Consider the following 17,023-nt stretch of genomic DNA (forward strand, 5'->3'; position numbering starts at 1 on the left):
AAGATGCTGATGATGGGGAAAACTTAGCAGTGGTACAGACAACAGGGAAACTTACCCAGACAGGTTTACGAGGAAGGTTAGGCAACTAGGACGTAGGGTGTAAGTTACTAACCACTTAGAACAACCAATTTTCAGTACATTGTGTAGCCATTAGGGACTTCTCCCCACTAGCCACAGTCTGTGGTTGAAGCTTTTGGTTTGTACCAAAACATTCCTACTTTTCATATATCAGAGAATATATCATAAAAATCATAAACCACGACGGATATTTTGCTTACCAATTGCTTTTTTTCGCCAAAACAGAATTCTGAAAATTCCTGACCTACATGCTTGTATTTTACTATATAATCTCGGAATTTTCATGTATAAACTAACAACGAATGAATTACCATCTGTATTTATCCACATGTTAAAAAGAAATTGCTCTGTTCACTGTTATGCCAATTGCCAGAGTGACGCCTATCACCTTCCCCGTACTCTCACTATTTTTGCAGAGAATACAATTATGTTTATTGGACCCACATACTGGAATGACCTCCCTCAAGATATTGCTTCTTCCTTATCCCTATTCACATTCAAACGCAAATTCAAACAGCTATTACCTAGTGGATACACTCTTTTTTATAATCCCAGTCTTTTGTCTTTGTCTGCAGCACCAAGTTATTTCATAGTACCATCAATTATATTAAACATAATAGCATTCTTTTTTCAAACATGGCGAGATCTGTATAACAGTCTGGTTTGAGCGATATTCATGGGGTTCATTAGATCATTCTTTATATTGATCTTCGTACTGGTGTAACTTTAATTAGTCAAGATAAACATATCCGTTCTCCGTACAATTTCATGCCTATGAATTCGGGAACCTATACAGTTTTACAAGCGTTATAGCTTTTTTGTAGGCCCAATCATATGTTCTGTTATACTTGTGACATCCTCACATGATGTGACCATATTTGTGTAAAGGGGTTTTTTTTCTTCTTTTTTCTTCAATCAAAAGACATGGTTGTATATATTTTGTATTCTTGGTTTACTCTCAATCATTTTATAATCTCATCATTGAGAACGTAGAAATACGCGTATGAAAGTAAATTCAAACTTGAATTCGAACTATTATTAAGTGTGAACGCATCTATGGACCGGGAGGTGGCGTGCTGCTTGGATAAGAAATTGTTTTTTCTTGAATGAGTTGTAATTTTCGGCTGTTATCGGTCTTACATCAGCTGGGAATTTATATATGGGCATCGTGATTATACTGTTGCAATTTCAGGGTTAAAATCTTACGATGAAAGAATAAAGCCGAAAAGGGTCGCTGGGGGTGACTAAATTAAACAGAATGACCATTTCTCCATAATATATCAGCAGTAAGTAACAAGCTGTTTCCCTGTTAGCCTGTTGCGCACAGACTATTGTATTAGTCGGCAAGTGACGTGGAATTCGCTTTTGTGTAATGTCGCCCCTTGTCATTTCAGTATAAAACATCACTGACTCACAGCACTGCTTCCAATCGATTTACCTGGATAGACTTAGTCTACATTCCTAGTCCTTATTTGCTGGTAATGGTCATCAGACTGCAGACGGTCGCTCGGGATACATAACATAACATAACATAACATAACATAACATAACAAAACATAACACAACATAACATAACATAACATAACATCACATCACATAACATAACATAACATAACATAACATAACGTAACGTAACGTAACAACATAACATAACATAACATAACATAACATAAGTAACATAACATCATAACATAATATAATCACCTGCAAACGGGGAAAAAAAGACTGGAGCATCTGAGCCTTCGATACACACAGGAAACTGATTTTCTTCAGATATCGAAGATGGAATACACCTATTCGCCCAGTAAGCTTTATCATAATAGGCCTATTTTGTTTGTTTCAATCTTTCGCACTTATTAGAGAGCATCATTCATGATTTTCATCGTGAACTGAAATCATGCAGCGATGTAAGGGGGAGGGGAGGGACGGTGGGGGGGGGGGGTGGACGGTGAAGGGGTTACAAATTATTAGCAGCATGCTATCAACCATGAAGGCAATATGACGGGATACAGGTAGAGGAAGTGACTGTTGGACTAAATACAAGAATTCCCAGAATGTCTCTAAACAATTAAAGTGCTTGTGAACTCTATCAGTGGTCACCCATGCACGGAAGAAAAAAGAAAAAAAAACGGTAAATAAAGCGTGGGCTAATTTCTTCATTATTCATAAATGTACACTTCATCAGACGTTGCAGTTCACAAGCCTGTTTGGTTGTTAGCAGACCCTGGAGATTACTATGTTATATTACATGAAAAAAATTCCTACATTTACTCCGCATGTTGTGAGAACAGGACAAGAAGAAGAATCCGTTGTATTTTAAGTCTAGATAGTAGACTAGTAAATAGAGTATTGCGACGGTTCTGTGCAATATACCATATACCAAGGAGGTACTAGGCAAGTACCTCCTTGCATATACGTTGCATCCTCTCACGTAATCTCTATGTGCAATTCATTTTCTACTGACCGAACGCATAAAAGGCAAGCTCATTGCTCAGCGTTGATCAGTTGGCTTCCTGAGTGCCTACTCGTTTTGCACAGAACCTCCTGTTTGATTTCCCCTCCACATCTCTCTTGTCTACCCTTTGAAGCGACTCAATCACGACCTCAATATGTCGGACAGCATGGTCGCACTCCTCGGATCGACGCTGCAGGGTCAAGATGGGTCCTCCGTGGACACCCAGACTCTGGTCGGAGAAGGCAGGTACGTGGGCCTCTACTTCTCGGCCCATTGGTGCCCGCCTTGCCGAGCTTTCACTCCAAACCTCGCAGAATTTTACAAGAAATTCAAAGCGAAACCCGAGAAGAAAGATCAGTTTGAGATCGTCTTCATCAGTTCGGACCAGACCGAGGACCAGTGTAAGATGTACTTCGCTGATATGCCCTGGCTGATGGTACCGTTTGCAGACAGGGCCAAGAAGGTAAGCTGGAGTTATAAGTACTAACTGTTTACCATTGGGAACAGTGATATAGAAAATGTTCGAGTTATCACAATTTATACACATGTGTAGGTCAGTTGTATCACAAAACATCCTACCATCTGAAGAATTCACAATAAAGCCTAAAATGTAAGGAGATATCACTATTTTTCTCAATAAACCATAACTGTAGATGGTTTATTCTAGAAACGGTTTGTTTACATTTCTTATATTTAACAATATTTAACATTAATTATACTGATTAACAATTAATATTAGTTGTTTCTATCCCTAACTCACATTATAAAACTATATTTTGACGCACTAAAGCTGGGTTTTTTTTCATCTGCAAATGGTAAATAATACCTTTAATCTTTCCCCTGACGGTTGGACCTTAACAGAATACCACACCTTCTAAGAAGAACACGAATGATTGAAAGAAGAAGGTTGATAACAATGTACCTGTTTTTGTGTGAGTGTGGTGGTGGTGTGTATGCTTGGGCCTGTGTCAAATAGAGTGAGGGAAAATGAAGAGAGCGAGAGGGTGTGTGTGTGAGAGCAGAGAGGTGGGACCTGGTGAGAGGTGGTGGAAAGGTGAGAGTTCATTTCAGTTTATTTCTGCATTCCGTTTTTAATACAATATATAGCAAAACTTGACGATATTCCATAAATTATATGAATTGTTCCAATGCATTGATCCACATTAGAGTACGAAAGTAAAAAAAAAAACAACAATGTCAAGTTGAAGGTACACTGTACGATAAGGAACACTTCGAATTAAATTTAAAGAGAAAATGTGTATATATACATATATACATAAATTATCATATAGCAATAATAAAGTCACAACAGAGGAATGCAGGGAATGCATTAATAGCCAATCTTGATTTAATGAATAATCCGAATTTTCGAGGAACCTTCCTCTTCTTCAGGGATGACAGTGCGAATATTCACAATGATTATTAAGAGAGTGAGGTGTTACTACCCTGCTAGCGCGCGCAATAAGTGTAACCAAAACAAAAAAATAATAGATAATAACAACAAACGCATGTTGTGCGCTTATGAGTGTCATACTACACGTCATAATAGATAAGACGTCACACTAGGATTGCGCGCGCTGCACAAAAAGATCATGAGACAATAATAGCAATAATAGAAACGTCATAAAGGCAATGAAGTTAACATGATACAATGAAGGTGCCAATGGATTTTCACAGTGATATGTCAATATCCCACCAGCGCGCGTAGTCTCAGTGTAACCAAAACAAAGGATATACATATATACCGGGTGTCCCAAAAAAAGCGGAACGGTGGATTTTAAGTACCTTGCAGTCTAAAAGTTATATATCTTTTGACATCATTAGAAAGAGCATCTTTCGCAGAAGACTATGATACCAAAATCATTAAATTTGGTTCGGTACTTTTTATTCTACGCTAAAATCTGAAAATGCAGTCATTGTCAAATTTCGCCGGATTTTTGCGACTTATGAGATAATAATTTGAGTGCGACACGCGATCCATACGGTGACTATTGTGTAAGCTCGGTGATCCATGTCAACAAAAGATACAGCTTTCACAGTGGGCACGGGCCAGGAAAAAAGAGTGTGTGTGTGTGTGTGTGTGTGTGTGTGTGTGTGTGTCTGTGTGTGTGTTTGTGCGCGCGCCCAATATGAAAGCGTTATCTTTTGTTGACATGGATCAACGAGCTTACACAATTCACCGTATGGAACGCGTGTCGCACCCAAGTTATTATCTCATAAGTCGCAAAAAATTGAAAATGACTGCATTTACAGAAATTGGCGTAGAATAAAAAGTAGTGAACCAAATTTAATGATTTTGATATCATGGTCTTCTGCGGAAGATGCTCTTTCTAATGATGTCAAAAAATATATCACTTTTAGAACGCAAGGTACTGAAAATCCACCGTTCCGCTTTTTTTGGGACACCCGGTATATATACATATATATATATATATATATATATATATATATATATATATATGTGTGTGTGTGTGTGTGTGTGTGTAATGAGTATTATATATATATATATTATATGTATATACGTGCATATATACGTATATGTACGTACTAGATAAAAGCAGTGCAGAGGGTGAAAAGTGCTGTGAGTGAATATCGACCCTTATCACCTGTCAGTAGCTTTGTTACTGCTTGCCCAGTCAATATATCCTCTGCGAAAAGACCTCGTTTTATTTTTATGTGTATGTACTTTACTCTTTCTTTGATATCAATACCTGTTTTTATAACCATTGTGGTCTTGTTATGATGTTATTCTTTGTGCAATGCAGTCTAATGACTACCAGACATGAATATCTCAATAAAATACCATTGACATAAGAAGGGAGAGAGAGAGAGAGAGAGAGAGTATCAGTGTGCGAATTGGTTCACTGATGCTTAGCCCTATATGCTTTGACTACTGATTGGCACAGGACACCCCATAGCATTGTACACACTGTCTAACGTTTCTGGCACAGAAAGGGTTAAATGTTTCGACCTTTAATTTTTAGACTATCAAGTACAATTGCATGCAATTGGTAAAGCTCCTCCACAGTAAAGCTTCACTCCAGGAACACGTTATATAAGTTGATTTGAAAGAAAAATAAGAAGTAGAAATTAGAACGAAATAAAACCACCAGAAAAGTGAAAGCAGCATTGAAATCCGACCCCCCCCCCATAAAAAAAAAAAACCAATTCACAGTTTTGTTTAATTCTGATATTTGGAGTGTTTTCACAAACCATGGATATTATTCAGAATCACACTATGCAAATTAGAGGAAGTGATTTTCGTATTACCACTGACGTCAGTCTTCTTTTCTAATTCATCACGAAATGACATTTGCAACTGATTCGCAAATTGCCCTTAAAAACACCAACTATTCAGTGTTTTGAGTTATAGTCATAAAAATCATGGGCATACATGTACATGACGCTTGTCTAGTAATTAAGAGATCATGGGTTCGAATAACACCCGAGTGTAGTACATATGCCATGATTTTTTTATTATGGCTATTACTCAAAACACTTAATTATTGGTATTTATCTACGTCGATGATGAAGAGCGATTCGTCAATCAGTTGCAATAAAAACAACTCGACGCAAGAATCATTAAATGGAATAAAATTACAGTTGTTGAAAAAGTATCAATGATAATTGTAATAGTGATACATGTATATTATATCTTAAACTGTGTACAGTATTCACACACAACCACGAGATATTATGAATATAATATATGTATGTATATCATCCTCTTCCTTCGTCACGACTATACCTAGATATACATGTATTTGTATATATATATATATATATATATATATACATATATACATATATATATTAGTGTAGTGTTGTGTGTATTCCCTGTACCTGAGTGTGTCGAGTAAGTTTTGAGTTGATTTTTAAGTTATTTGAAACTCATCGCATTAATTTATTATCTCTGTGTACTCATTGCATTGGCAGGCGGAGCTGGGCACAAAGTTTGGCGTCTCAGGTATTCCAACGCTTGTCATTCTCAACAGCACTGACGGAAAGGTTGTGAACAAACAGGGCAGGCAAGCCGTCATGGCTGACCCGGAAGGTGAAGACTTCCCCTGGGGCAACTAATTCCGAAGTGACCTCTTGCGGAATGGCCTGATGTCAAAGGAACACGCTGATGACATTCTTTATAACATGTCAATACGCCATGATGTTGAAGAAGGATTTCGCACAAGAAGAGAGAGACTTACACAACCAAGGGAAAATGACCGAATTTCAGGTGTTTTTGTTCAGTTCGGGACGAACATTCCAGATGTCTTCATTTCTTCCTCAGTTATATTGGTCATGGGTGAAGCTGAGATTTAAGATTTATTCAAGTCCTATACTTTTATGCTGTAGATTGAGAGAACCTTGAGACTGCTCATGGAAAACCCGTCAGGATAGCGTTGTCCATTTCTGTGAAGCAATGCATGCATCAACTTTGGCTTTTGGTTTAACTGGTTTATGGGAACGCGTTAAAACGCGTGTGAATCATGAATTGATATGGCTATATATAGGCAATATATTTGACACACAGTTCTATAGATCGTATATACATTCGATGTAGAATCTAGAGTTGGGCCCAAAATCTACATACGTCTGGAAGGAAAACAATTTTCACAACTTCTGTCAATATCTATCAGCTTACATTTTCATGGGACAGGCAAGTTGTATCATCGCTTAAATGTATACACAGTACATAATCTACTCAAGCACTCAGAAGCGCTTGTCAAAATGGATCTATTTGTAGGTATGGTAGAGGCCTGTAAGAGGCTGATGTACAGCTGCCCATCGCGACTACGGACAGTCAAAGAAAATAGAAGTTTTAGGGTCGATATTTGTAAACATTAACCCCTTGATTATCTGCGAATATTTGCTATTATAAACAATGTATGCCTCTGAGTGTTTTTGACACGTTATGGGCTATGACGATTAAGCAGAGAAATATCTTGTCTATCGTGAAAATATGATAACAGGGGTGAGAAAAGTTATGACAAATTGAGGAAAATCGCTTTCTTTCCAGATGTATGTAAGCTTTTAGCCCCAACTTGTATGGCAATGTACATCAACGCTTTACAGAATGAAAACAAAATCACCTTACAATATCACAGGATGTGTAAACTTCAGTATCTGTCTGGCATAACAGAGGAAGAATCAGTGTTTTATAGTTAAAGGATAAGATGTTAATGATGGTTAGTTGATGGTGCCTTCACTGCAAAAGGTCCGGTGTTAAATAGTGAACACCGAGCTGGTGTTAAATTTTCGGTGCTCATTTATGGTGTTAAATTAACACCTCCTGGTGTCATTTCCAAATTTTATACTGTTTTTAGAAGAGTTTCTTAGTAACTGCACTTCTTGTTGATATTTAATTTAAACAAGACGATCAAGAATTTTACATTAAAATACTAGATTTTTGAAAAAATGTGAAAATAAATTTACACCACAGTAACACCAGCTGGTGTGGTCTCTTATTGAAGCTGGACGGGTGTTAAACCATTGATATTAACACCAACAAATATCAAATCAACACCATGTGGTGTCATTTTTTAATTAACACCAGAACAGTGTCAAAATAACACCAGGTACAGTGTCAAATTAACACCACGAAGTGTCAGGTGAACACTTTTCAACACCATCACAGTGCATTTTCAACACCTGTGGGTGTGGTCCTTTATTGAAGTTTGACCGGTGTTAGATTTAACACCCGTGGTGTTAAATCTAACACCGATGTTTTTACAGTGTTTTGTTGATAAGACGTGCTCCGAGATTTTGATGGAGACTTTAGTTTTAACATGTTGAAGATATGCGCTGTAACAAGATATTTCTCATCACCCAAGAAAGCTTCATTCCTATCGGAAAAGGAGAGAAAAGTTAAGTGCATTATACATGATTTTACACCACTCTAAATCTGCTGTAATACCTGGTAAAATAGTGGTATCATAGTGTCCAACTGCAATTTCGGCAAAATGAGAGAACACTATTAACTATAAGCTGTGCGTCGTATGTGAACGGAATTTCTAAAAATTCTGAAACGATTTTGACCAAATAATCCTAGATCTATATACACGTATGCGGAAAGCTTTCAATCTTTAGTTACTCAGGTATTCGAAGCTTTGTATAAAATGCAGCTGTACAATCACTGGGAAGTCACTGCGACTGTTTACAGGCAATATTTGATGTGTTACATGTGTATCTTTGTTGTTGGTTTTTACTTACTTTATTAAATCTTTGAATGATGTGCTTTGTAAAATATCATTTGTGTAATTTGTTTTCTTGATATATATTTGATTCAGAAAGTAACTGTAAACAAGTATGAAGAGAAAATCCACCGTCAGATGACTATAACAGTCAAGTCAATCAATTATTGTTGCTCTTGTTTTACTGATGATGAAATTACGAAGAAGAATCTTCCATGCACTAGCACCAAGCTGAAATCAATCATTGTCTTTTACACATAATTATCACAGGCATATAAAGAGTGCAGATCATATAGCATGAACATATTCACAAAGCACCTAAACTTTATTGAAACAGGTGCATCATAAACCCGTAGTTAAAACTTCAAAATACTGCTGATATGACCACCGAATTTCAGCTCAGTTGATGTACAGTTCGACCTCGATTATCCGGCCTGCTTTTATCCGGAAATCTCTATCATCCGGACGCATTCACGCAGTGAAGGACTTTTTTTCATCCAAAAATTGAAAAAAAAAAAAAAAACAGTGACTTTAACATTTTTTCATGGATCTATTTCACTAATTTCATAAGATGTGCATGATAGGTTTCTCAATATCTAATGAGGTAAAACATGTATAATGTTCACATAAAGATATACTTTATTTTTGTGAAGAAGGGACTACAAATTTTCGCAGGCTAGCATAGATTACACCACTGTTGCGGGGTACGCTACCTGTCCAGTGCACTTGGACGGCAGCTATGTACATTAACATTGTGTCTCCCATATCCGGCCAATTCGCTTATCCGGATGAGCGCCGGTCCCAACATGGTCGGATAATCGAGGTCGAACTGTATTCCATATTCAACTATTCATATCAAAAAGTTGCACTTACACCTTGATAACACCAGCACAAAAGTTCGAACACCTTGATAACACCAGCACGAAAATTCGACCTGTAAGCGTTACACATAACCACAGGGGTAAACACACCCTCGGTCAGAAAATACTAGTACGTCAACCACTATTCACTAAAATATTTCCCGAATTCACGAAGGTGGTACAATCTTTGTCCCTTGTTTAAACCGTGGTAAAGACCGTATAGTTTTGTATGGGGCGCCAAGTGTCGATTGGTCAATTTCACTATGAAATCAGTCATTTCGCTACGAAATGTTACAAATTTCGTCGACGCAATTGATTTCGTAACGAAATAGGCCATGCAACACTTGGCGCCCCATACAAAACTACGGTCTTTGTCCCTGTTTTAAACCATGGACAAGATTGTACCACCTTCGGGAATAAATTCGGGCCATGTCTTTCACAAGCACCCTACTTGAAGTGGGTCCAGAGTGGCACATGGTGTATCTGCGGAACTGAAATAGAAATTTAGAAATTTCCAAAAGTATCGATTATCCTTGTAGGACAAAGTTTATATATTTTCATTCTCAAAATACAGTTTCAATGACAAACTGACTACAATAACAACAATGATATAATGATAATGATTTAATTGCATTTATATGTCGCTTTATACGGGCGTTTCTAAGCGCACTGGTGATGTCTTCAATGAATACTATTACATGTAATGCGAGAAAACTATGTATAAGCACGATAACATCAGGGTAATGCAAAACCAAAGTAACAATAACAAAATAAGATTGATGAAATAGTAAAAACAACAACAACAACAACAACAACAACCAAGGATCAAAATGATATCCAAGACAAGTTTCAGAAAGAAGCAAAATGTACTCTAGGTGGTGAGACAGCATGGACAGTATGCTGATTGCGGGAGAGATAGAGGTTAATGTCAGGACAGGAGACATGGTATAGAAAAGGAAAGCCGAGAGAAAATATTCGTTTGTGATGCAGAGGAATTAAGAACCAGAATATCAAAAAATGAAACATACGAGCACACACATGTTTACAATGCATGGTACAATGTACAAGATTCCACACATAGCTAGAAGTTGGTAAAACTATTGCTTAGGAATTTCCCCTAAATCCCCCATATGAGCAAACAGAAGAAAATCACCAGACCGACAATATCAACAATATTATATCTGGTTATTTTGAAAAACAAACCTGGATTTGTAGGCCTAAAGCTTTGTAGTGTTTCGCCTTCGCTGTATTGTTGATTAAATCTGCTTCAATCATATCATTTTCACCTTGGTCATTGTTGGCACCCGGATCTGAATGAATCATGTATTATAATGCTTTTCTTTCTTTCTTTCTTTCTTTCTTTCTTTCTTTCTTTCTTCACACAACGTGCGTTCGATGGAAGCTTCAGTTTGAAAATGTTAAAGATATAAACATGATACCCTTTTATTACCTGACAAGGCTTCAATCCTGTCAAGAAAGTCAAACAAACAAACAAAAACAAACAATCCTGGCACACAGTCAGTGGAATTGTGCGCGATCTACATACATTATATGCAAAGTCAAAATCACATACCTTTAGAGGCACGAGTATAGCCCTAACACTTTCACTTCCACAATCCCCATGCGTACACAGCACAGGGACGGATCTTGCTTCTTGCTGGGGGAGGGGGGGGGGGGTAAATGAATGGTATATAGTTATATATATATATAGTTTAGTTAGAGATATACAATGTTAGAGATATATATATATATATATATATATATATATAGTTTAGTTAGAGATATACAATGTATATATATATAAAGAGAGAGAGAGCGAGAGAGAGAGAGAGAGAGAGAGAGAAATACTTATGAAATGGAAAAGAGCCAACAATTCTAAGAGGGATTTAACGTTTATTGATGAGAATCGGTTATGAAATGGCAGAGATATCCAGAACGAAGTGGTCCTAATAAAAGGGTGAACCCAACTCTAATTTGGACCACAAACAAAGTCTTCACTTTTTTGGTGCTTCTTCTCTCCCAAAATCGGCTGTCAAGCAAAAAACAAAAACAAAACAAAAGGAGAAGAAGAAATAGAATAGAAAACAAGGGGGAGGGTTTTTGAATCGTACAACCCAAAAATAAAAACCTAAAGAAAACAAAACAATAGTAGCGAGAGGGGAGGGGCAGTTGAATAAACTCCCGAATCCCCCCCCCCCCCCCCCTCCATCCGCCACTGCAATAAATAGGTTCACACTCGTCATCGCTCGTGCATTGCATTCTCATTTATCTCATGTGCAGTTTGTTAAAGGGATGGTACAGTATTGGTGGAAATGAGAATTGGGCTTTTAACTTTTTGCGAGATACCAAGAAAACACTTATGAAATAGTACAGAGCATACCACTCTAAGAGAAATTCAAAGTTTATTTGATGAAAATCGGGTTTGGAATGACTGAAACATCCAAAGGCAAAGTAAAACAAAGCTATCGTAAAAAAGTGTGGGTCCCACACTTTATTAGAATCGCTCTGTTTTGGATATCTCAGCCATTTCAAAACCAATTTTCATCAAATAAACGTTGAATTCCTCATGGAATTACATGCTCTTTCATATTTCATAAGAGATTTCTCATTATCTCACCAAAAAATGTTAGAAACCTGTAATTAGGTCTCAACCAAAACTATATGTAAGCACATTTTGAATTGCACTCAATTCACTTCATTCACCACTCTGCACATAACTCTCTCGCGTTGCTTCTTTTCTTTTTTCTTTTCTTTCCCACTCACTTCAAATTGTTGAATCAATTTCAACTTTTAATGGCAATTGCCTATCTCTGTTTATGTTTCTTTTATCAAGCATCTACTTAAGATGGCGGCTTTAATTCTGTATTCTTTTTCTCTCTGTAACTGGAAATAAATGTATTGCTGATTTCTTTGAAGGGATCATACAGTATCTTCTGGTTGAGACCTAATTTCAGGTTTCTAACATTTTTTGGTGAGATAACGAGAAACCTCTTATGAAATATGAAAGAGCATGTAATTTCATGAGGAATTCAACAATTATTTGATGAAAATTGGTTTTGAAATGGCTGAGATATCCAAAACAGAGCGATTCTAATAAAGTGTGGGACCCATATTTTATTTTTTTTTACTTTGTTTTTCGATGTTTCAGTCATTCCAAACCCGATTTTCAACAAATAAACTTTGAATTCCTCTTAAAACGGTATGCTCTGTACTATTTCATAAGTGTTTTCTTGATATCTCGCAAAAAGTTAAATGCCCAATTCTCATCTCCACCAATATTGTACCATACCTTTAATTTCATCGTATTTTATCAAAATACTTTAAACATCATCATGATTATTGCACTGTGAATTTATTATGCCCCTTTTTTAATACACTGTACAGGCATGTACTATAACTTATGCATGATTTTCGTGAAAAATGCAGAAATAGAATCAAACTGAAACTGAAACTAATTCTGCTCTAAATATCAGCAAACACACACACACACTCACACACATATATACACACACAAACACTCTCATGCACACACACACACACACATACACACACACACACACACACACACACACACACACACACACACATACGCACAAATCACCAAGCGACAAGTTAAAAAATCACATATAATTATTTTAAAATGCAGACCCGGATATGCACTGCCAACGCTTTGCAATGTTCCATAACGTCACTTGTCGCAGTTGATTAAATCTGTTATTATCACATGTTCACCCTGGTGCCAGGATCTAAACGAAATTAATTATTTGATAGTTTTTTCTTCTTGCACAAAACATGCATCCGATTACGTATCGTGCCAATGTACGACTTTCACAATACATTTCGCATTCAATTAATATTGGCGGTTACATCCTGACAACCAAGGCAACGAGTAGGGCCTACTTCCACACTGTCAACACACTCGTCATATAATCGGCCGGAATGCGTGCAGTATACAGGAGTTGTTGCTAAGTCGGTAAAGCCTCTGTAAATGCTATGCATTTGAATATATATATATATATATATATATATATATATATACTTATATATCATCAAAAAAGAAACTTAAACAAAGTTCATGCTGTATTCACCAAGTTTATTTCGGCACAAAAATTTTTGTGTGCCGAAATAAACTGTTGGTGAATACAGCATGAACTTTGTTTCAGTTTTGTTTTCGATGATATCATCACGCCAACACGTGGACAACTCACTCAATATATATATATACATTGTATATATATATATATATATATATATATATATATATATATAGAGAGAGAGAGAGAGAGAGAGAGAGAGAGAGAGAGAGATGAAAATGAATGTTTAAATACCACATCATTCTGTCTTCTGCCAGATTTTATCAAGCATTTCCTTCGAATGAATTTCCTTTTTTTTCTCTATACAATACCTGTTATGCAGTAAAAGTGAATAATATTCACATTCAAACGAAAATTGAAGCAATATCTTCCTAGCAGCTACAATGTACCGCATGCATATATAGTGCATAGTACCTGTTGCTCTTTATTTTATCCCTTGTCTATCCCTTATTAGTAGTCCGGCGGGATCCTAACCATGAACACTATTTTTGATCAGTCTGCCTGTTGCGCTCTTCGTGCACCTATTGTTCAACTCGATTATCGAAATCCTCGCGCGTGACAGCTGTCGGTTACCATGGTCACACTGCCTGCGTGGTTTTAGGACCCATGCTGAAATGTCACTCCTGAGCTTTATTGATCTAGTACACGGTATTGTTTACATACGTACGGAAGCTTTAAAGTGCCATTCGACTTGGAGACTTGGCGAGATAATTTATCTTGTCAAGTCAACATAATAGCTCTATCATGTCGACCTATCAACTTTATAAGTTGACATGGAGACAAAAATTATCATGTCAAGTCGACTTCTAAAAAGTTACATGTCGTCATGGTGAGATAAGGTATCTTGCCAAGTCAACATCGAAAAAAGTTACATGTCGTCATAGTGACATAATGTATCTTGCCAAGTCGACATCTAAAAGTTTACATGTCGTCATGGTGACATAAGGTATCTTGCCAAGTTGACTTACAAAAAAATGCATGTTGTCATGGTGCATGGGTCATCAAGTCTCCATTGCATTCTATGTACATAAGAATTTCCCATTTTCTAAATTTTCTTGAAAGCTACATTTTTCTACCCTATACTCTAAGGAGTTGTTTGACAAAGAGTGACAACTGTTCTAAATATACTCAGAGTTTAAGATGTGAAAATACATACTCTGGAAAATGAGAAATTTTGTGTAAGATGTGAATCATGGAGAACTACTCCTAAAAATACTGTGATTTCATCAGCATTGCCATTTTGCATAACTGACAATGAAGTACTAGATAATGTTAATGATTGTAGTTTCCTTATTCACTCATAATTGGAACAATTATTTTTTTTAATTCATCGTCTTCCATACAGTGTGTTCCTAAAAAGGAAAGGCAAATTCAAAAGTCAACTGAACAATACATAGGGTTTTTTTCTTGTAATTTGTATAATGGAATAAAAAGTAGCTCTCCAGCTTTAATTTGACACCTTGCTTGCGTCAACGTTGACATGAGTTAGAGAGTTGGGGTTCTTTGAAACTTGGAAAAAGTAGATGTTGTATCATTTTCCTTCAAAGAAACCTTACTCGATCTGTAACAAAACCCATGGCAATGTTGACGCAAGCAAGGTGTCAAATCTAACTTAATGAGCTACTTTTTAATCCAGCACACAAATTACAAATATATATATATATATATGCATTTGTGATTTACCTTTGAGGTTTGGTTTCCCTTTTTTAGGAACACACTGTAGAAACACTGGACTGACTTGGGTGGAATTCCCCTTTTATCGAGGGCTGCCACATAGGCATGAACTGGGAGATCATTATGCATTAATGCACCCCTTTCAGACACAAACTAAGGGTCTAAGGTAGCTAATAATACAAACTGCGAACAGACTGTATTTTCTGCTTGCAAAATGGGCAATCTCTTCCTTCATTCTCTTCAAAGAATGTGCTGCATGGAAGGCAGAGTGTGTGCCCACATGGAATGAAAAAGCTGTCTTTCTTTCTATCACAGCATATCCCACACAATCCTTGTGATTCTTGCTTGATCAGGACCTATAAAAAGGGTGAGAGAAGGAGGAGGAAGATGATCAAAATACCATGGTGTATATCTTACCAAAAATTATGTTTACTGGACCCAGATACCCAGATACTGGAATGACCTCCCTCAAGATATTACTTCTTCCTTATCCTTATTCACCTTCAAACGCAAACTAAAACGGCTATTACTTAGTGGATACACACTACCCGGCTCTTAGCAACATTCTCTTTTTTAATACCCCCAGTCTTTTGTCTTTGTCTGCAGCTCCAAGTTACTTCACGATACCGTTATAGCACTTTGTGTGTGTGTGTGTGTAAACACGGCGAAATATGTACAGTCTCGTTTAAGCGATACTAAAGTATTCATGTGGTTCGATAGTTCGTTTTTAATACTGATTTTGCACTGGTACAATTTAAGTTGGTCGAGATAAACATGTCCGTTCTCCGTATAATTTCACGCCTATAAATTCGGGAACCTACAGTTTTTACAAGCGTCATTGCTTTTATGTAGGCCCCATCATATTTCTGACATTTATTTGTGATATCCTCAGATGAAAATGACCATTTATATTTGTGTGTAATGTTAGTTTGTCTTTTTTTCTTCAAACATAAGATATGGTTGTATATGTTTTGTACTTTTGTTTTATTGTCAATCATTTTGTGATCCCATCACTGAGAAATGGAAATATGAAATAAACTTGAAACTTGAAACTTGAAAAAATGAAATCAAACCCATCAAATATAACAAGTGAATGCGTGTGTGTGTGTGTCCATCCATGCGTCCGTGCGTCTGTCCGTGTGTGCCCAAATGTTAGAAAATGCTACTTCTCCGTCATTTCATGGCCGATTTTGATTTTGATTGTTTTATCTGATAGGGCTTGGTGAGGGCATCCAAACTTCTACACGAAATAGTGAAATTCATTGATTATGCAAATTCATGCAAATTTATTCAGCTTGGATAGATAACTTATGTCACCATGATGACATGTAACTTTTCAGATGTCGACTTGGCAAGATACGTTATGTAGGCATGACGACATGTAACTTTTTAGATGTCGACTTGGCAAGATACATTATGTCACCATGACGACATGTAACTTTTTTCGATGTTGACTTGGCAAGATACCTTATCTCACCATGACGACATGTAACTTTTTAGATGTCGACTTGGCAAGGTACATTATGTCACCATGATGACATGTAATTTTTTAGATGTCGACTTGGCAAGATACATTATCACACCATGACGACATGTAACTTTTCAGATGTCGAATTGCAAGATACCTTATCTCACCATGGCGACATGTAACTTTTTAGATGTGACTTGGCAAGA

The 17,023-nt window shown here is 36.7% G+C and overlaps 1 protein-coding gene across 1 annotated transcript; it reads left to right on the plus strand.

The window, feature by feature from the left end:
- The first annotated feature begins 2,598 nt into the window (after window positions 1–2,598).
- LOC139735032 (tryparedoxin-like) lies at window positions 2,599–7,341 on the plus strand. Its single transcript, XM_071645807.1, has 2 exons — window positions 2,599–2,996; window positions 6,470–7,341. Exons 1-2 carry the CDS (start codon window positions 2,688–2,690, stop codon window positions 6,611–6,613), a joined length of 453 nt encoding a protein of 150 aa, XP_071501908.1. The 5' UTR covers window positions 2,599–2,687; the 3' UTR covers window positions 6,614–7,341.
- The last annotated feature ends 9,682 nt before the right edge of the window (window positions 7,342–17,023 follow it).

The sequence above is a fragment of the Diadema antillarum genome, unplaced genomic scaffold, assembly GCF_040938485.1.
Source record: "Diadema antillarum isolate AM-2024a unplaced genomic scaffold, OU_Dant_1.0 seq00000562_RagTag, whole genome shotgun sequence".
Taxonomy (NCBI): domain Eukaryota; kingdom Metazoa; phylum Echinodermata; class Echinoidea; order Diadematoida; family Diadematidae; genus Diadema; species Diadema antillarum.

Coding starts and splice junctions, on each gene's coding strand:
- LOC139735032 (XM_071645807.1), top strand. CDS start 2,688: ATGTCGGACAGCATGGTCGCACTCCTCGGATCGACGCTGCAGGGTCAA. Junction 2,997..6,469: donor TTGCAGACAGGGCCAAGAAG/GTAAGCTGGAGT, acceptor TTGCATTGGCAG/GCGGAGCTGGGCACAAAGTT.